Source organism: Nothoprocta perdicaria, unplaced genomic scaffold, assembly GCF_003342845.1.
Source record: "Nothoprocta perdicaria isolate Ctin4 unplaced genomic scaffold, notPer1 scaffold_52, whole genome shotgun sequence".
Classification (NCBI taxonomy): Eukaryota; Metazoa; Chordata; class Aves; order Tinamiformes; family Tinamidae; genus Nothoprocta; species Nothoprocta perdicaria.
In genome coordinates this window covers 2,554,319-2,579,874 of record NW_020455777.1, presented here as the reverse complement: position 1 = coordinate 2,579,874, position 25,556 = coordinate 2,554,319, and the positions used below count along the sequence as shown (strand labels likewise).

The following is a 25,556-nucleotide window of genomic DNA, read 5'->3' as shown; positions in this document are numbered from 1 at the left end:
ATAAAAGTATAGCTGGTAGCACCTTCGGTAAAAAATCCTGGTAAAAAATCCTATTTTAAAATTATTCATGTTATTACTTGACAGAGAGCTGAAAAGCAATTTGATATAGACAACAATTTTCTGTAGGTGTATGATATGCAAATCATAAGCATGGGGAGGAAACTGTAACAAGCATCATTAAGAGGCAATACTCCCTTTTCTTTTACAGACTAGCACCTGATCTGAGGATCCACAGWAGTAGTAAAACAGGGACAGAGGCTTCATAAAGATGATCCGTGTGCAGCTCCACTCCAGGGTAAAACTATATAGCCAGAACTCTGAGTATCCTGGAAAGAATTCACTTCTCATTAAGGTTTGATCAGCAGCTGAAATCACTGCATCTGGTGTGAAAAGACAGACTTTGTACTGCCTCAGCAGTGAGCCGGCAAGTTATAAAGTTCTCTCCAATTAATCTGTTTCTTATTTGTGTAACAACTTTATAAAAATGAGTTTTTGCATAGAAAGTCTAAAGGCATAAACAAAATTATTTAAAAAGCTTAAATTTTAAAACAACACAGAAATACAATTGAACTATTTATTATAGTATCATGAAATGCAGTACAGCTAAATACTTGTCAGTGTAGAATCATGAGGGCTTTATTTGCATCTTCACAAGGTGGTGTGTGCCAAAATAACGTGCTGTATTTTAACACAGCCTCCATACTCTCTGGTTTGATTAACACCACTAGTTAAAATAACTGCTGATTATGGCTCATATTGCATGGCCAATAATACAAATTGGTACAGAAGCAGTGACTGCTAAGTTTTCATACTCATCTGTAAGAGAAATGGCATTCTGAACATTCAATGGCAAGTTCTCCCTCACACCCTGCCATGGAAGTAACCTGTTTCTATACATCATGCATTGTGAAGGATTATTTAATCTGCCTTTATTTAAACCTAGTTTCAATAGCTATAACACAAATATTGGTTTTATGCTTTCAGTAGGACCACGCAAATGTACAAAACATACAAGACTTTCTAGTAACACTATCAAAGTTAGGGATATGTTTTAAAGAGTCCTAAAGTAGATTTGTTCACATCAAAGCACACAGGTGTTAAACCTTCCTAGATGGTTTTGTACATCAACATATACCAAACTATTAATTCAAACGCTAGTGACCCAGACAAAACAGACAAAACTTTGGATACACCTTGTTCTCTATGCAAAATTCTTGGAACTTACCCTGGAAAGGATTTCTTTGGATAAGAAGAAAGTCTGATTTAAAGGAAGAATCTTATTTCAAACTGTAAATGCAGTTTCCAAAGACGCTTTTTTTTTTTTTTTTGGCTATTCATACATGTAAAAGATAGAAATGCCTTTTAGCCTTTTATGATCTTTAGCACAGGCAAAAGAAGTTTATATTAAAAGTACTGTTATCAATTGGCATCAAGTGCTGCTATCGTGTGGTCCACAGTATGGTACATCACGCATACACATGAAGTGGGCACCACATTTCAGATTCACCCAAACAGCAGCAGAGTGATTCTTTCTTCTCCTACCTTTTATTCTAAAGCAGCTAAATTTGGAACAAATACATTTGGATTGAACACACTGGTAGATCAAGCTGCTGGACATGAAAGTTGAAAAGTTACTTACTACTAATTAAGAGATAGGTAGTTCAAAATGAATATTTTAAAGTTTGAATGTATTCCTTTCTAGGATGAAAAATTTGAAGACCTCAGCGTGACTTGGTATTTACCTCCTTTCAGGACTCCAAGTCAGTTTTAGCTCTTAAGAGAAGTCAGCCCACAAGAAAAGTTCTTCAAATAGCAATGAGCATCATATGGAAGTTATCAAGAGCTCTGTTACAATAGATTCTTCTGAATAAACACAGGAGGTGACAAACCTCCCTGCTATCTCCTCTGAATCAAGACAGCCTACGGCAAAAAAATAAAAGATAAGAAGGCCCTTTTTTTTATTAGAGAAGAGAGCTCTGCTTAAGTGTGGTTATCCAAAATGAAGGGGRAAAAAAAAAAAAGATGTAAGGAGATGTAAGGAGCAGAAAAACAGGCACTTGAAAAAATAGTACAAAAACATGTCATCTTATAAAGCAAGTCTAAGCATTTATAGATTTTGCCAAGGGAAAAAATGGGGAATTGCTTCTTACGCTTTAGTACTGGATAGCAACAGCAAAAACCAGAAATATGGTAGAAGAGGAAAGAATCTTCAGAATATCTTTTGGTACTAGGAGATTTATTGCACGAAAAAATGCTCACAATTTAGTATTAAGTAAACAGCATGTTTATATATATTGACATATTAGCTGCAGCTGTCTGCTGCCTGTCAGGCTCTGAACGGATTCCAGGAAGACTTATATCAAGATCTGTAATTGCCATGTGCTTTAGTAACTCTGGAAAAACCTCAAGTAATTAGGCACCAGAAGGTAGCATAGCCAGCTAAAGTACAGACAGTGGCCCAGAGCAGGAATACTCTAAAGAGTGTTTCTTTTTTTAATTCTCCATTTTTTTCTTTTTTTAATTGTCTGTATGTCAATCTGATCCTTTTCTCTGGCCAAGGAAGTAAAAACTGCGGAGACTGAGCCTGGTTAGTGAAGAGAAAGATAAAGGAAGGAATCTGCACAGTTGGTTCTTTCACTGAGTGTCTCAAGAGTGTGGAGAACTCCCAAAGAAAAGCTTGAAGGAGTGACACGTCCGTGACATGTCAGGTCCAAGGCCACCTCATTTGGGGTCAGTGGGCCACAAAGCCACTGTTCCTTGCAAGCTCCTGGGACCAAGAACAAACCCCACCAGGGAACAGGCGGGCGCTGACGAAACCCTCATCTCAGTTGGAGCAAAGCAACTTACTGGGAGGGCAGTCCTGAGAATGTTATCAAGTCACAACGTTGTTTGACAATAGAAATATTTGAGTCAGGCATCCATAAGATCCTTCATTTCTCTGTGCATGTCTTTTGTTTTCTTAATGTTTTCCCAAGCAACGATCCTCTACCACCAGTTTCTGGAGGATCAACGGAATCAGTACCAAGTTACTATGAGATGACTTGCTACCACTGTACATGCATATATTAAATAGGCTAAACACCTAAAGTTAATGTTAAATTRAAGAAAACATCCAAAGTTAATTTTAAATGAGTTAAGCTAGCAGAATGAATTGTGTGAGAAAAGCTGGCTCTTCATCCAACGTGGTGCTTTAGCAAGTAGAAYAGAAATTGTGTTTGAATCCCTATAAAACCAGCTGTTTCACACAGAAGAAAAATATTTCTATAAAATAAAGCTTTCTGAAAATTTCAAAATATTTAAAAAAATATACATGCATGCATACCAAAACAAGGAAGGATAATGTACCTTAAAAACTCAGTGTTGGTATTTGCTCATTTTTCAAAAGTAGGAATGAAATTCAAGGATCGAAGTCGTGTTTGGGAGGGTGGAGGAAACCTCCCTCCTGGCACGGTGGCAGCTACAAGGTCTCTTTTCTGCACTTCTCCCATCTCCTTGGGGAATGACAAGGCCAGGAGGACTGGAGCAACGCAGAGAATCAATTTGCTCACCTTATTCACCCAGGCTGGTTGCTACACAGGGAGCCCCCTCGCTGACCTGAGCTTTCTGCCGGAATTATTTGTTGTCGTTTTACTGCACAGGCCTCGGGCAGGAGCGGCGCACGCTTTCACCTCCAAAAGCAGCTGGAATTGCATTTAGGTGTGCACTGTTGTCAGCCTTTGCTGTTTGTGGCTCTGCAGCTCAAAAAACACAGGCAAGCTTTGTTGGGAAGTACAAACAAGCTCCGGCTGAAAACGGTTAACAGGACCTCTCTACTTAGGAATTAATTAGATTTAGTTGTTTTAGGATAGCTCATAATTGAAAAACTAAGGGCACACTCAGGCCAAATCACTTTTGGCAGAGGCTTCCTACAGTGCTACGTCACACCCTGATTTTGCAATCTACATCCACTGCTGCCAAGCAGAGAGTAATGCTTCATTTAATCCACACCCTTGTATAATTTGGCTGAGAGCACTTCCTTTACCCTGAAGGCAGCGCAGTAATTACCCTAGCATACACCAATTTCAAGTAAATATAAATGGTGTTCTTTTGATAAAGTCCTTGGAATCTGTTATTGTGCTCTATATTTAGTGTAATTTTTAGTGAAATATTTTAATTAACTTGCCTAGAAGAAACATGAAAAAGAACATATAATAAAGGAACATGTGTATCTTTGATCTCAGTATAAACAATTCTAGCAAGTTGAAATAGAAAATACAAACTCTTTGACATTTATAACAGCTTATCAATCAGATAGAGGAAACTGGATAACCAGCCCTTTAAAATAGAAGAACTAGATTGTCATTAATGTTAATGGTTTTGTCTCTGCCTTTACCATCTCTGCTGGAACATTTTTGTGGTTAGATGAGCCTATTTATCCATCTTTTGTTTTCAAATTAAAAATTCATTTTTTTCTATTCATTTTCTAAATATAAACACCAAACACTTAGAACAGGGCCATGCACGTGGGCCTTGGGCCAAAGCTCTGACCCAGGCACTCAGTGCTGGTGGCCCCAGCACGAGAGGGTCACGGAGCCCCACGCAAGGTCTGCCCACGTGGCCAAAAGGCCACCAAAGGGACAGAGCCCTGGCTTGATCCTCTGAGCCCCTATTCACTGCACAGGCCAGGTATAATATGGAGCATCCTGGAGGTTGCTCTAGTGCCTGAAGAGAAGCACTAAGACCAAGGAGCTGAGTACGGAGGTTGGCTGTGGGTGACAACTGTGTCTCCGGGATTTACTTGCAGGGAAGGAAGGGAGACACTAGACTGAAGTCCTTTGCCTTCAAATGGTAGAGCAAAATAGGTTGCAATGGAACCATAAGCAGGATCCTGCAATGTCTGCATCAAAGAAAAATAACTTTGATAAAAATGTTTTAAACTTTTCATTATTTCTGCCCCAAAACAAATCAGCAGAAGCTTAAAAAGTTTACTTTCTTTTCTTACTCTCTTTTCTCTTGTACTTTTTCCCAAAATGAAAGGTGAGAGACAAGGATTCTTTGAAAGGAGTGATCATTTTCCGCAGTACAGGGCCCATTCAAACTAACACATTCCGTAATCACRGAAGGGCTGAGGCTGGAAGGGACCCCTGGACCACTTACCGCAACCCCTCTGCTCACACAGGGTCACACTGGATCCTGTGCAGGYGGCTTCTGAACAGCTCCAAGACACAAATTCCACTACCTCTCTGGGCAACCTGTAAAGATGTTTTTCCTCAAGCTCATATGGAACTTCCTGTGTGTCAGGTTTTAGCAGAATGCTAATTAAAGAGATTTTCACCACTAGATTGCCTAATAAAATGGAGGTTATTATCCAAGCTCCACCGTGAACAACAAACTCAAAGCTCTCCCTCTGTAGCAGTGAGGACAAACAAGAGATCAGAACACTGGATAAAATCACAAGTACTTAAATTCTTTTGTGTAGGCATCATAATTTAATTTAATTATTTTCTTAATAAGTATCACAAAACACAGCAGACTCACCAATATTAATAAATTTTTAAGAGTAATTTATCTTAAACATTACCTATTTCCCCTTTCAAAGGATTCCAGAGAATAAGAATAGCAATACAAATTAGCTTCCATCACTGTCATTTCCTAGCATCTTGCACTACCCTCAGACCATTTTCAAGCAAGAGGGTGGTTTTGAATCACTCTTACGTATGTATTTGACCACACTGTGCTCCTGCCCAACGTTAAGAAAGCGCAAGGCTGAAAGGGAATGTCTCAAATGACTCAGAAAGTCCTCTCAGCAGAAATTAGACATTATGGCAAATGCTACTGTATTTCTAAAGCTCCAGTCTGTACAGCTTTGCAGGCTTAACTGCTTTCCCCTTCACATCAAATCTGAATTAAACTGCTGGGTGAGTCTGGGAAGCAGTACAAATTCAAGATTAGCAGTGAATGGATGTTCACAGATTTTTCAAGACAAAACTGAAAGGCCTTTTCTTTACCTTCTACTTTACACACACCCATTTAAAACACATAGCCGAGCAGAGTGATCTCCCCTAAAAATGAAAAGAAAGGGATTTCAGTCCTATTTAAACTTGGTAAGATACAGCATTTGCAGTACTATACTAGGATCAAAAATTACAAATGGGTATATTCAGTGATCTGTGTGCTGTTCAATTCGCTTGCATGAATCGGGTCCCAGTAAACAGGTTTATCCAAGTGGCACTCCCATTTCAAAAAAAAAAAAAACCCTCAAGGTCAGTATTATATAACTTAAATACAGCAGTGTGGGAAAGGCTGCAGTGCTGCTGGATAGACCGAATGCTTTCTCTTAGTCATCTGTCTGTCARTTAATTCTTTTTGCCACCTTTGAAAGCCTCACCAACCTGTATCCAAACACAGCCAGTGGTACGTTACAAATACTGTGTTTCATGTTATACTTGGAATATATGCACCACATACACTCACAGCCTAGTTAATATCTACATTGTCATCTCTTTCAATACCTTAACTCTCGAAGGTCTTTAGGGTATTTTATTACTGTGCATTTTCAAAGGACGCTATTCTAATACTAAAAAAATTTATTTATTTGTTCATTTTATACATAACATTTTCAATGGCAGTTTGTATAACAAGGCTTTTTTATTTATTTATTTTTCCTTTAGTTTTCCTACATTCTCTTAATAACAAGAGATTCAAATGATTAGGCCACAATGGCCTCGTTTTCTCCTCTTTGACCAGCTCAATATTTTGTTAGTCTTGCTCAGTCCATAAAGGAGACCTAAGTCAAGGAAAAGAGCCATAATCAGAACACATACAAACCATAATCAGAACACATACAATCTAATTGGGGCTCTAGATACCTCAGAATAACTAAGAACAACTTGGAGTTCCCTCCAGTCCCCTTGCCATCCCACCAAAACTGTGCTGGAACTCCAGCTGATACCAGTACCGGGCAGTTTCAAAGGTAATATAAAATTTGCTTCCATTCTTTCTCAAGGTTTGATGTTACTTGTACACACGTGAGCTCTAGCAGAAGATCTAATGTTTCTTGGCAAGTGACAACATGTAAAAATTTATCTGCTTTGCAAATTGATGGAATGGTGCTGGTCACCCTCTGGTAAGTTGCAACATCTTAAATCTAATTCCATAAAAACAGAAATTGAGCTTCACTCTGTCTTTTTAAAGCTTGTGTATCATAAGAATCAGTGTTTGGTTGTAAATCTGTGAAGTCCAAATATTCAGAAGAATGAATTCGAACGATTTTCCTAGATGCGAACTAGTTTTTTAAAGTAAGTTCAGACCTTTTTTTTATGGAGGAGACTTTTAAGTTGTTGGGGCTAATGTTTATTCAAGCAGTCCTTACTGAAAGCTGGTGAAAAGTTATCTTTCATTAATATCCAAATGTTAACTTCTCATGCAATCACCCAAACTGAGGACAAACTCGGCATAACAGCTTTGATAATCAAGTCATAACGCTTTTCTACACAGGAAACCCATGAAATGACACTAATTCATAACTCCACATAATATTAGTACAACATTATAAAAAAATCCTCAAAATAATAGTTTGGCAAATTAAAACCCCTTTAAATCCTCCACAGACTATGACGTCCACACAAAAGATAGATATTAYAGTGATGGGAAGGCTGTACAAAACATTCAAAAAAGTTGCCTCGAAACTAATAATACTGCAGTAATCAATGACACTAGCAGGCATATGAGGGTTTATTTTTTAACAACGTTTCTGCAGCATCTCTGCACAAATATGGATTTTGTTTATTTCCTTTTTCTCCAAATAAAATAAAATAAAATAAAATAAAAAATAAAATGAGAGACAGTATGGTATTTTGAGATTACCTAGCTTTTGATAATCATAAATACTTTTGATATTTTGATACACTACTTTTGATTTCACTGTTTGCTTGGGCCTGAAAAAAGGATTTTAAATAGTCTATCCAGCATATTGGAGCACTGCACAGCAATGCTCGATTTTGTTAAKGTGTTCAAAGGGTGGGAAAGAGTCCTTTGAAACTTTCACTTTATAGGTGGAAAACACCTTTGCCTGTCAGTTGCATTAATGGGGAGAAACTTTCTAATTGTGCTCAGCCTTGCCAAAGTGGTGTGTTTTTTGTTTTTGAGATTTTTTTAAGATACAAGAACCATCACGTTTATAGCACATACATAATTAATTTTAAGAGCAAGTTTAATTACCTGGCTTTATTGAAGTGAAAATTTTAGTGAAAAAGCCTGTCAAATATTTATAGCCAAACTGCAGTCTCCAATACAGTTAACCATTAGAGTCACTGCTAATTGTAACTATTTGAAAGCTAAAATATAGTTTAGAAAACTTGCCCGGAGTTACTGAACTCCAAAGTGACTGCTGAATAAGCCTAAAAAGGTGGACAATTCTTTCATGCCACGTCACAGAAGTGCAAAATAGTATAGGAGGTTGTAAAGAGGTGATTTCACTGTGCAAAGACACTTGGGATTTTCGTGAGGAAGGCAAAGGAAGAAAAAGATAAAAAACAGTACAAATTTTAAAATCTCTCAGAGAACAGAAGAATGAAAGCTGGAGCTTTTGCTACTTCAGTATTTGTTTGAAACCTGACAACCAGGAAACAGGTTATCCTGAAAGAAGGTCAAAAGATGAGAACAGGAGAAGACAGGAATGGCTGAGAGAGGATACTGGATGGTGTCCCAGTGCAGAGCTGCAGAGCACTGCCACGGGATGCATATGAGAAAATAAGCCTGAAACACAAGCAAGAGCTGAGCTATGCAGCGCGGGGAGGATAAAACATCAACTGTGGCTACTACAGGTAGCTATTAAACACATTTTCCAAAAGAAACTTATTTCAGAAACTTAAATATTCCGYATTTTTAGGAGAGCTTCCCTAGGACTTGTTCAACATTCCACTTCCAAGGACTGAGTAACTATCTCTTATATGACAGAGGAAAAAAACTTAGGAAAGTCAAGTGTAAGATCAACCACAAGACTTCAAGAATCCAAATTACAAAATATAAGACTTAGTAGAAATCATTTTTTTCCAAAAACCACACATCTAGCAATCTTTACAGAGCCTGGAGATGGCTATCAGCTGTTTCAGGTGCAGCATTACTGAGGCAACAGCACAAGAAAATATGATACAGAAAAAGAATTATGGTCCTGCAGAAAAGGTCTGGGTGACCTAATGGGCTACCAGGATGATCACTAAGAAAAACAACACACTCAAACCTAACAAGATCTTTGTGAGAAGGCAGGCCAGAAAAATCAGTTTCTTTAATTAAAAGAATTTTGTTAGATTTAAGGAAATCTAACTAATGAAATGCACAGAATTTAACATACAAAAAAAAACCTAACTCAGCTGCAAGTCTTGTGTCTGCTTTGTGGTACCTACTTCAGTAATAATGATTTGTGAAACTCTTACAACTTTTCTTTTTCTAATAATACGTAACTTCTAGTAATTCTAACCACACTCCTGATATATCTAATGACCTACCTCTTGCACAGCACTGCACAGCATTCAGGGGAGAGCAGCGTATGTTGCTAATCATGATTTCACCAAAGCTTTCAAAACAGTCTCCCATAACGTTCTCATAGATAAACTGATGACATATGGACTGCATAAGTAGAGAGTGAGGTGGATTGACCGCAGGGCTCARAGGGGTGCAATCAGTGCCACAAAATCTAGCTGGAGGCTAACCACCAGTGCTGGACTCCAGGGGTCAATACCGGGGCCAGGACTGCTTAGCATCTTCAGTAAGGACCGGGATGCAGGGAGGGAAGGCCTCCCCTCGGCAAGTCTGTGGATGATACAAAGTCGGGAGGAGTGGCTCGTGCATCAAATGCTTGCCCTGAACCTCAGGCTGGAGCAAAGAGTTGATAGGAATAGCATGAAGTGCAAAGGGAAAGGGAAAGTCTGGCACCAGGGGAAGAAACGCTCCATGCATCAGCACAGGCTGGGAACCACCTGGGCTTGAAGAATGGGCTAAAATGTTCAGGCAACATTGTAGGAAACACACACAAACAGCCTATATTTAAGTTTGATTATGCTATTAGAAGGCTCCATTTGYATATTTATCTGTGCTTCTATCTAGAGTAAAAATTAAGAAAATAATATTGCTCAAAACAATGCACACACTGGATATAAACACTTACAACAACGTAAGGTCAGTGTTAATTTTCTTTAAAGGGATAGTCCACTGACTTTAAATAGTCATAGAAAAGTTATTCTACTGTTCCTGTAGGATTTTCATGCTCTGGAAATAGTGAGCATCTGTTGTGAGATTAAGGCTTTAACAACTCTCCTTTTAAGACAGAAAAATGGAAATAAAGAGGTTAAATAGTAGTTGGTCACTAGTGAATTAGTGATAAGAGTGATTCTGAGAGTAATCAGTCTTTTAGCCCATACCTTTTTTTTTTTTTTTACACAGTAATTACAACTTCATTTATGAAGAAAATTATCTTACTTTAATTACACAGACAATTCCCATTTTTACCATCTGTGCTTTAAATCTCTATTAATATATTTAGTTTATATTTTTGTTTCCCCACCACTACTTTCCACTCTGCCCTGGGATACAAAATGAAAACAGTGGGAAACAAAGCAAATAATTTTATCTCTTACAGGCAACCCCCAAAAGACATAAAATTATCTATTTTGTTATTAAATATTTTGATTAACAAGATACTGTCAAAACAAACAAGTATCATAAAAGAGCATGATTTCATTGCTTAGTTTTTTCTCATAACTACAAAACACCAAACTCTAAAATACATTTAAAACAATTGCAAAGTGTAATGCTTTTAAAAAGTTTTTTTTTTTTGGCGCTGTGTTCAATATACTTAAAATCAAAATATTAAATTAAGAAAAGCTGGTAATTACATATTGCTTTAAGAGCTTAAAATATTAATAAGTAAGTGTAGAGCTTGAATTTAAAAGAAAAAAACTGAAAAAAAAGGAAGAAATATCAATATTGTATGACAGTACACTGTATAAACAATGGCACATACAGCACCTGGCCACTCCACAAGAGAGATTCACAGCTAAATTTACCTAAATGAGAAAAATTAATCTCAAAAGTTATTACCTAGAGAGCTGTCAAATGAAAAAAGCAGCTCACCACTTTTCGTAGAGAAAGGCTGCAGMGGATTCAGTGGAGAGCTCAGGGCACCTGACAGTCCTAACTTGGAGTCTGGAGACAGCAACGATGGCGCAGGAAGCAAGAGATTTGAGCTTGCCTGTAAGAGGAAAGGCAAATCAGAAGATGAAGTGTAATTTCCTGGGTTACTTGCTGATGCAACAGCTAAAAGAGAAATATTTGTTTACTCTAAATAAGTATTAGATTCTAGGGAAGGAGGAGAAAAAACAGAGWCAAATAGATGGCAAAAATTTTCACTTTTTTTGTAGAATATTTGAATACATATATTAAAAAAAATGCCAGCACTATAAATAGAATTCCATGTTTACATCTGGACATTGAAAATAGCAAGCAGTGAAAACAACTGAAAAAAATGAATTGGCAACTTCATATGGTCACAAACAGAATAGCTTCTCAATTCAGCATTTGTACACTACTGCATCTAATAGATAATTTTGTACTAGAGCAAATGAAAAAGGTTAAACCCATCCTATGTCAAAATTGATTTGTGCAAACTAATATAGCATTCRGACACCAAAACACCAGGCACTTTCTTTATGCAAGCTACACAAAAGGCACCTGCAGTACATGTCCTTATTTCCATAATAACAAAGATGGATAAAATAAAATTTGCTAAGAAGTTCTTTGCACACATGCAGCTATCACAAAGTAGAAACAAGACTTATCCTTTTTTTCACAGACCCTCTAGGATAATATGTTATGACAATCTGAAGTTTTTTACATGATCAGTTGCAGACTTATAGTGCTTGTTAACTGTATTTTATTGGCTGCCTTCATAATATATCCACAAGGAAAGGAAAAGAGATTTTAAATATTCTTAATTATCTTTAAGACAAATTTATATGCAAAAGCTTTTTAAATAGTGATTTACACAATAATCCTTAAAAAGGAAATCAAACTTATTCTGTAATTTAGAAGAAATGTGCCGCTTAATCCATGTGAAAGCCCACACTCAGTGGAACAGTCTTTTGGCTTTATTTCAGACTTTCCAGCCATAGCTGGGAGCCAAACTATAACAACGATGAGTTTCTAACTTACTGGAGTCTAACTTTCATTTAAAGAAACGGACAGAGTGAAAATAAAGTGAAACAATAACCCTTTTCCAAAGGTTGTATAATTTATATACAACAATTTGGTCATATAAGAGACATAAAGCAATTCAACAGGCTTGAATAATGCCAAAATATACACACTTACACATGTTTAAATATAAGTATACTTGCATGTGTGCTTACATCCCTTGGACCTCAATACTAATATTTAATCAAAGCTTGATGCAAACTTTCAGGTAAGTGACTGTCCATTATCTCAAAAACCTTTGCAGGTTACACCACACATTTTTAGGGCAATATTATCCATAAATTAATTATAATTATGGCTATAATTATATATATTTAACATATATATGTTAAATTATTACTACACTAGACCTTCATCTTACTGTATGTGGTTTTCATGCAATAGTATGTATTTCTACTGAAAAGTATGTGATAAGAATTGTCTTTTTACTCCGTAAAATGGAGTACTGTCTCAGCAATCGCATGCAACTGTAATGAGCTATTTTCCCAAACTGACAAGGAAAAGCAAAACAGAAAATCAGATTAAGCTCTGAACATGATACAAAAGTATAACAGCTGGACTTTACTGGAGTGCATGAACTCAACTGAATGTTAAAAATAGTAATTGTGAAATGTAGGCAGAATAGAGAGGATTGTGTTTCTGAATAAAAACAATATTTTTATATTTTATGTTTACTCAGGCGCTTTTTATGTTACATATGTAAGTTTTCTTTGGTTTGAACAAATAAGGTAGAAAGCTATTCTGAGTTTAGATGCTTACTAAAGTGCAGAAAACCCGTCAATCCTCATTTTCCAATGTTTCATCTTCTTTTACTGACTGTTAACTGTATTGTGAAAGACCCCCCTCCTGCATGAATTTCTGGACGACTGATATATTTTCTTCCTCAATGAGTGAAACCCGTGTATATCGTCCGGGGAAGCCACCCCATGAAAGGTCCTGCAATTTATGTTCAAATTTGTTTGTTATCAATCCATTGATTCAGAAATTACTATGGAATGAGGAAGGTTGGAATCTATCAGCCTTTGGAAATCAAGCTAAACCCAGCACAGCAAACTATTCAAGACCAGCACTTGCAGATACTTTTTCTGAATCGCCCTAGAAGAAAAAATCAGGAGAAACTTGTCTTGATTATGGTACTTGAGCAGAGAGATATGAAAATCTGTATGTAAATTATATCTGTACAGAATTTAATTCACTTCTATCTTCCTGCTGTAGTACTCAAATACACTCATTATACATGCCAAACAGAAGTGTACATTAGAAGATTAAATAGGTTCCTGAAGTTTTCCCTTTAAGAAAATCAGCCCTTTTAAAATGCAAACCAAGTTCTATCTTACTATCCTTCCTTCCTTTCCAAGCCCTTAAAATAATAAGCCAAAAAAGGCTTTTATAAAAGAGATATTCAAATGAAGTTTGAAAAGTTTTAAATTTAAGAAGTCTCACACGAGTGACTCATTCCTCTTTAAAGGCAGTGAAGCTCAGCCATAAAAGCCTGCCTGTGTGGAGTAAATGCAGGCTCAGCGTTTCTAAGATCTTCTCGGCACTAGCTCTTAAATATTATTTAAAATTCTAAAAGGACCAAAGAGAAAAGTGCACCACTGTAGGAGAGGAAGGAAGCATCCAGCTAACAGTTGAGGATGAATGGTTTAGCAGGACTGCTTCCAAAAGAGATATTACTAGCTATGAGAAGTAATAAATTTTCCTACAACAGACACATACAARGCTACCTACAGAAGAGACAGAGTGAAGTAATCGGTATTTTTGAAATTCATGCTGTGGGAAGGGATTGCTAAATACCTTTACAACAACGAGCAAAGTTGGCTAAGAGAGCCAGCCATCAATCCACTTATTTTTCACAACAGACTTTGCTTGCTTCATGCAAAAACCACATCTTTATTAAAGACATGGTTTACTACCATCAAAAATTGGGTAAAACTAAGTTATAAAATTAATGTAGTTTTTGCAGAAACAAGAAGAAAAAAACTGCATGTTTTTGCCAAGTTTAAGCAAAGCTGATTTGCATTTTCATTTTTTGTCTGATAGAGCAGCTCTATGCAAATTATGCAAATATACATTTTCAGTGGAACTAGTTTTCACATTAAAAGTGAATTTCATGAGATTAAAAAAACAGGGAAAACTGCAAGACTTAACAATGTGAGCATAACAATTTCTCCTCCTTCTTCCACCTCCACTTTTTTTTCAGTCTAGTCTTTTCCCATCATATAAGATCCTCTCTAGGTAAGTTTTCTGAACATTATTATTATCATTATTATTATCATGAACAAAAAAGTGACTTTCTATAAGCAGGTTGGCACTCACTGAATTGATTGAAAAATGATGTGTATAAAGACAAAATGTAATCTAATTTCTTATACTGAGAAGTCCTAATTTGATTATTCTACATCTTAACTCTAACATAATAATAAAGAGAGGCAGCTATAAAAAAACTGACCATATTGCATCAGAATAAGCAGCAGTTTGGCATGAAACTATATCAACTTAGCCCCCCTTTTTTTTTTTTTTTTGAATGAGAAACAAACTGCTCATCTAATAAAAAGCAAAAGGAATCTGTGGAAACTTATTAAAACCCCWTTTTAAAAATCTGCCTACGCTTCTTTTCCTCTCAGTCTACAGCACCTTACTCGGGCCATGAGGGAATTCATGCAAGGATGGTGCAGCCAAGGGAGAACGTTCCCTTCTGCACCCATCGTCCCGTAATACATTTACTGCGGTCCAACAGTGCTCTGAGGTGAGCTGAATCAGTGTGTGTTTAAGGTAATTCTTGCACTGAAAGTTCATTTAGCTCCGTCTTGTTAATGAAAGCTGCTTTCCTCACACCTTGGCGACCGCAAGCCAGCTGGCACAAGATGATATAAAATTGTTTTCTTTCACCAGCGTGAGCGAATCTAGCTTTTTCTGCTCTATGATATGAGCAAACACAGCATTACTCAGATATCCCTATTTATTTTGTTCGGCAGAGAAAAAAAACAAACAGTGAGTAACTTTTCCTTAACCCTGTGCAAACATCCACAGAGAGAAGACTAAGAGAAACAGGAAACAGAATTGAAGGACTGATCAGCAAAGTCCATACATGTTTTATTAAATGACTACATAATTTTATTTTATCCTCCAGTAAAATAACTGTAATGGCTACATATTTTTGCTGAAAATTAGTGCAACACATTCCTCATAACATGTTTTCTATAGAAAACATGAGCAAAATAGATGGCTATGAAGAGAGAACAGAGAATTACCACTATAAGTAGTGGAACTAAATCTTCCGTCTCAACTAGCTGTACTTTACTAGCATTCAATTAGACCTCTGTATGAATAATGCTGCCAGCAAGAATTAGAAGTTGGTACCTTGTGACTACAGCACAGCTGAAAGGGTAACCCTGGACTAGGGCAGCACCTAGGATAACACCTAGATTCCTCCAGGCCACCCCCGTCCCTTGAGTAAAGGCCGTGAGCACATGGATGCAAAGGCATGAGTCGCACCAAAACAGGCAACCTCAGCCTGYAGCAGAATCATGTGCAGCGTGTAACAGGAATTTGTGTATCCAAAAGGTTAACACAGCTCCTCCTTAACTTTTAACATTAAAGACCTTGACAAATAATACAGAAATAGCTTCAAATGGGGAATCCCGCATCTATCGCTAAGGCTAAAAAGGTYCATAGAGAGGAAAAAACCCTTATTATATAATCATAATATTATTATTACTATATAACATAATATGATACATATATATACTATGTATTATATTACATACTACATATTACATATTACATAATAATATGTAATGATAATTACATAATTACACATAAATTATGTATTCAATGAATTCAGAAGTATCTCCATAACCCAATATTTGAAAGTACAGACATATCAATAAAGAGACATTTTAGTCCATTAGCTACATCGTTAGCRAAGTGAGATTTCAGAGTTCTAATTAGAGACCTTAGTGTCGCTGAGGATCAGACCACTACCACCAAGCCGCAGCGCTTGCTGAGAACGTGTTACCTGGCCCGAGGTAACTGCTCACCAGCAGTTACTGCAGAGTAACAAATTATTGCAAGTCTATACAAATTAATATGAAGACAGGACTTACATAGCTACTCCTGTCACATTTGTGCCAAAGATTCCTCATCTACAAAATAAAGATTTCTTTTCTTTCATGTCTCTGTGTTGTTCTATATGTCATCTAATGCCTGCTAAAATGAAGAATGCTTAGACTAAAATTTTGCTAAATTAGGAATATTGTCACAAAGAAATATTTTTGCCTTTCCTAGCACAGGAAACATTATCTATCTGCAATTTAGAATGATGTGTAATTGTAGTAGAATGATGTGTAATTGTAGGTCTTGGAATTAAAGTTGACAAAATTAATGGATTAACAACTCAAACTTATCCAAAACTTCAAACTCCCTAACTTATCATATTTGCCCTCATTTCATTTGTGAGAAACAGAAAAAAAACATTTTTTCCACATATTATTAATGATTTTCTGTATTTTCTAATCACACTTCCCATCTCAGTCAAATCCACCTATCCTTCTTGCAAAGCTGAGAGCTGTRACCAGCACAGCCTCCTTCTATTCAAGTTTTTTCGTACCTCCTAAGATCTGTCTGCTCTTGTTTAAATTACTTTTAATTTGACCAGATTCTTGTTCAGAAATAATTAACTAATTACTTATTACTATTGGCCGTAGCGAATTACTGTGTTCAATACATGGGTTGAGCCTGGATTTCCTAAGTAACAAGACACGATCTTCCTTCCCACATTGTTTGGCTAGTGCTTCATTAAAGAAAAAGRAAAAAYAGCAAGCATTCAAAATCCAGAAAATCAACCAATCCTACTGGCCTCATCTGCAGCTAGCATTCTGAAAAGAATACTATTTTAATAACTGCTTTTATACAAGTATGCACATAGTGGAAAAGTATCCGTTTACAGGTCTGCAAATTGTACAGTTACATATAATAAATGTTATAGATCAAATCCCACCTGCTGAAAATTGACAGATATGCATCGCTTGAAAACTTGCAAATCAGGTGTCAATATATACACTTTGATTTTATCTGTTTTCTGTCRTGACTTTGAATGCTCAGAGTAGAAAGTTCATAAAGGACAAGAACAACAAAAAACTATGAGACTCTAGTCCAAAGCCATAAAGAAAGGCACTCTACATAGGGCTCGAAAAAAAAACATTTTAATTATTTTGAAGTATTCACATATTAGAGAGACAAGTACCATGAGTAGTACAGAGTGTATATAGCTTTTGTTCTTAAATTCTAAAAAGCATTTTTTAGTTTATTGCTTGACAGTTTTAATATTTAAAAAGTATAACATCACAGCTAGGATGTTACACCTTTAAACATCCCTATAACTATGTAATATGTATTACCTTCTCATTAKGAAAAGTTATAACCAGGTACTTTGACTGCTAGATGGAAGTGAAATTTTAAATATATAAATAGCAACACGGAATGAAAACCATTTAGGAGTTCTTCTGATGACTAGAGATGTTAAGTGTACACTTGTGGGTTAAGTGCTTTCCTATTAAAAACCATTATGAACAGAGCATATATTACCATTAGTTCCTTGAGGCAGAGGCAAATAATAACTGCTGCCAAGATTGACTATAGCTGTCAGGGCCAAGAAGCCCTGTATAGGGCCAAGAAGCCAACTCTCCATTCTAGTTTTATAAAGAATTTCATAAAGAATCAAATACGACACCAGTAAACTTTGAATACACAGGTTGGAATGCAGCAAAATGCAGCAGCTATAGTGAACTGCTACAGCTTTAGCCCAGTACTCAAATCTTTGCCCTAATTGCATATTTTCTGGGCAAGAATGGGAACATCATAACAGAGGAGGAACTTCTCTATCATTCATCAAGGCTCCTGTTTAGGTAGCAAGAAGAAAAACAAAGAGATTACTTTTAAAATACCTGGAAAGGAGGCACTTAGACGTCTAAGGTGCAGATTTCCAAATGTGGCACTTGCAAGTTATTTCTATAGCCACTGGCTACTGCTGCTAAGTGTGTATATATATATATATATATACACATACATACATATATATTATATATATATATTACACACTAAGACCTCTCTGCTGTTTCAATACCTTCACTCCAATACCTTCATCTCATAGAACACGTGCCCAGGCTTGACTCAGGCCACACTTACTGTCTACCGGGTTATGTCCCCACAACCTGCTTGCTGCAAAGGGTGATCCCTGTGTGTCTGTGACAAGGCCCAGGCGTGAGAATCCATATTAGACATGAGTAGAAAAATTACACTTTGAAGTTGATATATTTTCAGGATTTTTATATTTTTCAAGATATATTCAGTTGATATATTTTCAGGATTTGAATGATTTAACATGATCATGTTGCCATGGATTTTTGTCATCAAATCATGTAGGATAGATGTCAGGGAAAAATTACGCATAACTACTGTTCTTGGTTTSACACTCAAACATAAAATTCTTCAAATTTAAATTAATGATAACAAAGGAAGAGATTAAAAAAATCTATATGGAAAAGTGTTTTAAATTTTAAAAAGTTGAGCCCATTTTTAAAATTAAAAAGATATCAAAAAAAAGATAGTATTTTTAAATAACAGCATTTTTGAACTAGTACTTGCTATGTGAGCTTATAAATGTCTTTACAAATGGAGCATAGTCAAAGAGCATATCAAACACGAAACATTTAAATATGCTGATTAAGGTCAAAACATGTAATTGCAAGCTTATTAAAACTGGTCCTGAAATAACTACAGTGTTTAGTTTGGGAAGTAATGTTATTGGCAATATGTGTATGTTTTTATTAATTTCCCTTGTAAGTACTTCACAGTCAACATTTATCCTGGAGTTCCTAACAAAATGAGGTTTCTGTACTCACATTGATTGCTTCTCAATCCCCAGGACACTTTAAACCTTTCCATTTGAATTTCACTCTATCTGAACAGAAAAAAATAGGTCTCAAAAGTATGATGTCCTTTAAAACTTCCTTAAAACAAACAGTAAACTAGAAAACAAAAACTAAATGAGTCTCTACATTAACAGAAAAGTTGGCAAAATCTGGCAGACAAACTTTGCTAAGTATTACCAAGTCCAAAAAAAAAAAAGACACAAATGAAAACTGCAGAAAATCAAACTTTGTATGTTCTGCTACACATGGAATTACTAGTTTAACTTTAAGTACACTGCTTTCTCATTCAAGTTGTGCCACTCCACTGGAATTCTGAAGGCACAAAGTTAGGTGTGCGATTCTCAAAAAACAACAGTCACATAATTGTTTTTGTTTAACTATTCCCAGCTGGGCAGATTGGATTAAGTAAACGTGAAGTGGAAGTATGATTACTGTTAGTTGCAAAGTGCAGCGGCGTTAAACCTTTCACAAAAATTCCACTGCGAAAGAAAAATATTACTCCTGCATTGTGCCTGCAAGGCAAGACAGAAGCACCAACTGTGATTCACTGAAAAGTCACGTTGTAAAACATTTCCAGGTGGAACAGCATTAAGCAATATTTCAATCCATCGGCAATTTTGCCATGTGTTATCTTTCCAGGAAAAGGAAAGTAAGGATACATCTATCTACGTTAGCATTTTAACATGGAGAAGTAACACATCTTTCAAGGGCATCCTATAGTCATTCTCATTTACTGTGCACTGCTTTGCACCGCAGAGTAGTTCTTCTGTTTGGTTTTATCCAGAGGAAACCCAGTTCTTGCATATGAGAACCCCCAGGTGTGCACCTCTGATGCAACCTGATCCTTATCAGGGGCATAAGAATCCAGACCAATGAGCGGGCTGCCCCACCATGAAATATTCCTGTGAGCACAAATGCTCCTGAACTATCAAGCATTCCCTTGCACCCTGAAGCACTCGTTATACTCTACGAAGAGCTAATGGCATTTGTACCTTTGCATCCATCAGCCCTCAAATCTTTGTGATTCTGCTGCTACTTCTGCTGCTCCAGGTTGGTCTGGGTTTAGGCAGGCAGGGGTTTGTGGGTACTGAGCTCCTTTTATTCCTGGTTTCAGTGGGGTACCAATACACGTGGTATCAGCTGCACATCAGGTACCCCAGAGAGGATGGAAAGGGATGCCCTACCACAGCTCAGACACTATGAGTCTGCAGCATGTATCATAACAGCGCGAGATGGGAATGCAGATAAACACACTGCATTCAGTAGAGGCTGGAAAAACAAGCAAGGAATAGACTTTACCACAAGAAATGTCTTCTGCCCTTTCCATTTTCACTGCCTARCACCAACCTTCCTGTCTACACTCCCTGAGCACGTGCTAGAGCTCCACTTCCCCCACTTCAAAGGCCGTCGTAGGGGAGAGACTCCTTTCTAACGTCTCCCATACACGTGGTCTGTGAGAAGAGGCTTTGGAAGACTGTGTCGGAGACCTTGATGAGGATTCTGCCCACAGTGAACTTGCTCCCTTCAAACTCCTCAGCTCTGGATTAGCTTTAGATCATTTCAAACCACACACATAGTTGGGATTTTCAGGTCAGGCAATGAGACTAGACCTAGTTCAAAGCAAAATCCTGGGAGCCTGATGAGTGTAGCTACAGGTCCACAGCAACAACTGCTTTCATCTACTAATCTTTTGAGCTTTGTTAATTATTAACACAGAGAGAATCTAAAGCTACCTGAAATTAATATATGCTCTAAAGAACTTAAAAAATGAAAAATAATAAGCACAAAATCAAACATAGTGCATGTCACTCTAACCAGCAATTAACACCTGCAGAGAGCAATTCAGGAATATTCTGCATTTTAAAGGTGAATAGACAAAAAAAAGATGTAATTTATTAAGCTTAGTGGTAATGGTCTGGGTAGTACATCATATAAATGGAAAGAGGAATCAATGAAAGAATCCCCTGTCACTGAAACCTGGTAAACTAAAGTAACTTAGCTTTATGTCATTAATCTCTTCAGAACAGGCACTTTTAAGTGCATTAGTACTAGTGAGACACACACCATTTCCAGAACAAATACTATGTATATGTGTGTGTGTGTGTATATATATATATATGTATGTATGTACACAGTGTTATGGCCAGCTGTCCCAGAATATCAGCAGTGACTAAGGAAATGACATGTTCCTTGAAAAGAGAGGAAAAAAAAAAAAGAAAAAAAAAAGAAAAAAAAAAAATCACTTACTGTAACAGAATCAAGTTTTTGTTTCACCTTCCTCATTCTCATTGATGCTCTTGCAACGTTGACAAACTGATCTGCTGGAGAAATTGTTGAACTCTGTTGTGTAGGAATTTCAGAAAAACTGCTAAAAATTTGTGGCCCTCTTGGTGCAGCTGTTGTAACTGTTGAACTAAGATCTTTTACAATTTCAGCTTCCAGCTGTGCAACTGTAGAAATAAAYAATATTCATGTCAGATGAAACCTTAAATGTTATTAAAAAGATAAACAACTGCAACAACAAAWAGAAAACAACTAATTTGAATGGTCACTGTCATAGTCAGACATGTCTTTACAGAAAGACTATCAATGTGTAGCAGCACTACTGGGAGAACTTCAGAATGAYACGCTGGGCAATCCTAACTCCTCACAATAACGATGCCTTCCCTCCATTAATTTGTGTTCAGTGAATGCTCAGAATGAATTGATGTTATTGTACTGCTGATAAACATTGCTGCTCTCCATGAGCTACAACTTTTTTCAGCCTAGTTCAGGAGCTTACTATACTTGAAAAACTCAAATGGTGCTAAATAAATATACAGGCACAAGAGTCCTCCTCGGGAGGCRGCCTAACTCCCTGAAGAGGATACTTCTGATGATGGTTATCTTGCTCTCATTTAAACAACATCTTGATTTAACAACTTTTATTTTTTGGTCTTAGGCCAACAAAGGTTAACAGGATTCTTCACATAAGTTTTGCCTAGGATATTTATAAAGCTTTGATCTATGCAGAACATTGTTACCACTAGAGCCTTAAAAACTGTGCCAGTGACTAAACTTAGTATTACTATATGATTAACTCTTCCAACTCTAGCGCAGTAAGAGCATCTTCTGAAAGAGTGTGCTTTTAACCAAAAAAGGAACAAAAAGTTAGTACAGGCAACAGAGAAAAGACCACAACCTACACAAAGTCTTACTGTCATCAGTGACTTCATTAAAAAGTCAGACAACAGAAATAACTACCAGTGTGATCTCTAAATATAAACACATACATATTAAAATAACCTATTAGTTTTTTAAAGATTCACTATTACACAAAGTTTGGAGGAAAGGAAAAAAAAAAGCCAACTGTTGTATTAGTGTGAACCAAATGTTCCATTGCTCTCTAATACAGCAACTAAAGAGTGCAGATACCTTACTGGGCTAAAGTTTAGCACTATGTATTAACTATGAAATCATTCCACTTTATTTTCCTGTACAAGTCATATAGTTCAATACAGAAGTATCCTAAACTATGAAATTTCACGAGTAATCTCTTTAGTACACGTTATTTGAAAAGGCAAGGTATAATAAAGACGACTCTGACTTTACAAACAGATGTATGCTGCAAATAAAAGAATTAGATATACTTCACTGCATAAATATATACCTAGCTGTAATTCACACTTACAATTTGCTGTATAAATCATAGTAACACTATCTACCATCAAGATATAGTACCAACTCTGAAACTATGCCCCTAATTGAAAGAATGACACTGCTAAATCAAACCACAAAAACACAAAACCAGAGAAGCTTGCAAAGGACCTTCTGGATTTTATTTTGCAAACCAAAAATGCAAAGGCACAGTTTATCACCATCTCTAATATACAGATAACGTGCGGGATAAATCTATCTGGCACATAATCACAGCAGAGACTTATCTATATAGAGAACATCTACCTAGAAAAATAAGCAAACAAGTATACTTCATCATGTTGCATTGACATGCATTCACTTTCATATAGCTCCTCAAAATTACTTGTAAGGTAGTCAGAATACTACATCTCACTGCTACAAAATGCTGAGATTTCCATCAAGCTATTCATTAATTTCCAAAACAATCATATTGTCTGTCTCCATAAGCCACCTTGATACTGAAAAGGGGATTCCAGGCATTCATGTAGCACTGCCTATTTACTATAAACTGCTGTAAGCATCAATACAATAACAGATCTAAAGCCATGATTTGGAAGACCAGTCTCAGCCAAGCAAATTCAAAGTCAGTGATAAATAAAATTTTACACTGTTTTTAGAGATTTCTGTGTAAATTATAAAATAATCTTTGAAGTTGGAAGAGACCCCTGGACACTGTRTTGTCCAACCCTCAGCCCACAACCGAGTAACCTAGAGGAGGTTGCTCACAATCTCGTCCAATGGGGTTTTGAGATCTCCATGCTTGGAGATATATATTATTACATTTTGTTTTTCCTTCAAAAGAAACAAAAACATTAGCAAATCACTTCTAAAAAAATAAATATTTATGGTCAAATCAAAAACATTTCTACTGTACCTTTATAATCATAAATGTACACAAGTATTGGCTGGTTTTGACCAAAGGCACAAAATGACACCATGTGTTCATGTGGGTGAAAGGCAACATCACGAAGTGGAGATGTGAAGGATAGTTCAGAATATATGGCCACCTGATCACCTACAGAAGTGAAGTACAGCCATTAACTCCATGAAAATGTATTTGATGCAGTTGACTAATTGCAACAATTTGTAGAGTGAAAAAGCATTAGAGGAAAGGTCTATTTAATTTTTAGGTTTATTTAGTTTTTAAAATAGACAATGCTTTTGAAGTCATCTATTTACCTTTAAATTGAAATTGCCTAATTAAACCTTTAGTTTAGGTTTATTTAGTTTTTGAAATAGACAATGCTTTTGAAATTCTTTTTCTTCTCCCCATGAAGGCAGAGTGCTCCTCTACCTAAAAGGCCAAAGACACACCACAACACTACATAAATGACACTTAACTGCAATATGGCAGAATTCAAGTACTTAAGGCAATATTCCATGATCTAAAAGTCAGTATTAAGTCAGAGAAATTACTGCAGTTGCAACAACTGCAGGAAAACCCAGAGGATGCATCAGGTTAGCTGAGTTGTGCTGTCCTGATAAGCAGGTTCCCGAAAGGTGGTGTTCCACAGTATTTGTTTACCCCTGCATTTTGCCAGGAGATAGTGATCTTAGCAGTAGATTCCCATAATACAACATTGGCAAGAGTAGTGAAAGTTGAGCAAAATATTATTATTAAAAAAAACTTCTTAACTTGACAGCATTATGAATGAAGTTCAGTGTGCAAGCAAGACCCAGAGCCTATTTAAAAAAAAAAATGAAGCCTCACTTCATACATTTTCTCCTAAATGTTTTAGACAAATTGTGCAGTGGCATATATGTATGTTAATTTAGTTGGGAACATGAAAAGAAATTCAACCCAGGACTCTTATTTATTTTTAAAATAGCTAGGTATTCTTACTTAAAAAAAATATTTAGACTGCAACTGAAGACAATATAATGTCATCAAAAATCAGACAGTGTTTCTATCACCTTCTGCAGTCAATTTTGCCCCTTGTACCTTACTGTCAAACAAGACTACAACTCTCTTTACCTTATCTATATATGTTTTGCTTAATATTTTTCCAGGAAGACTTTGATAGTTACTTGAAAACTATTCAGTTCAGGTATTCTTCTGGCATAATTTATGAAGAAACTTTGTACTCCAAAGTCCTTGGGAAGGAGAAAGTTGTTCTCAACAAGTGCCTAACTCTCWAATCCTCCCCTTCTCCCCCTAAAATAATAGAAAGTCAGATTTAATTTAAAACATTTTTGTGCGTTCCAAGATTCTCATCCATATATAAAAAGACAGCAATACACAAGGAGCTGTGCCTAAGGCACTCCATTTCTGCTGGATATAACAGATGCTACTTCTGTCTATTTATTTATCTCCTCTAGAGAATTTTATCAATCAGATCTTAGAGGAGAGGATTAACAATAGGTCTTYAAAAAGGTGGAGTAAAGGTTTAAGGAGGTCAGAACATCTTACTGAAAATTTCTTCCATACCAAGTACATTTCAGGAAAGCTTACCAAAATCTATCCCCTTCAGCCTTGACAGCCCCACTTAATACCACAAAACAGTTACCTGTTTCTGGATTCCAAACATAGGCCTTTCCATCCTCACTTCCCGAAAAAAGGAATGAACCACATGGCGTCAAGGTGCTGTGAATCTTYTCTCTGTAATTTGTGGCACCTATATATTTCTTTGTAGCCAAGCTAAAGATAATGGAGAGTTTACAATTGTGGCAAATATTTTCATAACAATCAAGCATTTTATCTATCAATCTTTCCTT

At 36.4% G+C, this 25,556-nt stretch overlaps 1 protein-coding gene across 1 annotated transcript in view; it reads right to left on the bottom strand.

Moving 5' to 3' along the window:
- Positions 1-25,556, bottom strand: part of AHI1 (Abelson helper integration site 1) — a 79,360-nt gene that overhangs the window by 31,058 nt on the left and 22,746 nt on the right. Inside the window, exons 15-18 of the mRNA XM_026048222.1 lie at positions 25,349-25,479; positions 23,716-23,856; positions 21,411-21,613; positions 11,110-11,227 (exon numbers count right to left, since the gene is read on the bottom strand). Coding sequence (XP_025904007.1) covers positions 11,110-11,227; positions 21,411-21,613; positions 23,716-23,856; positions 25,349-25,479 — 593 coding nt within the window. The remainder of the gene's footprint in view (positions 1-11,109; positions 11,228-21,410; positions 21,614-23,715; positions 23,857-25,348; positions 25,480-25,556) is intronic.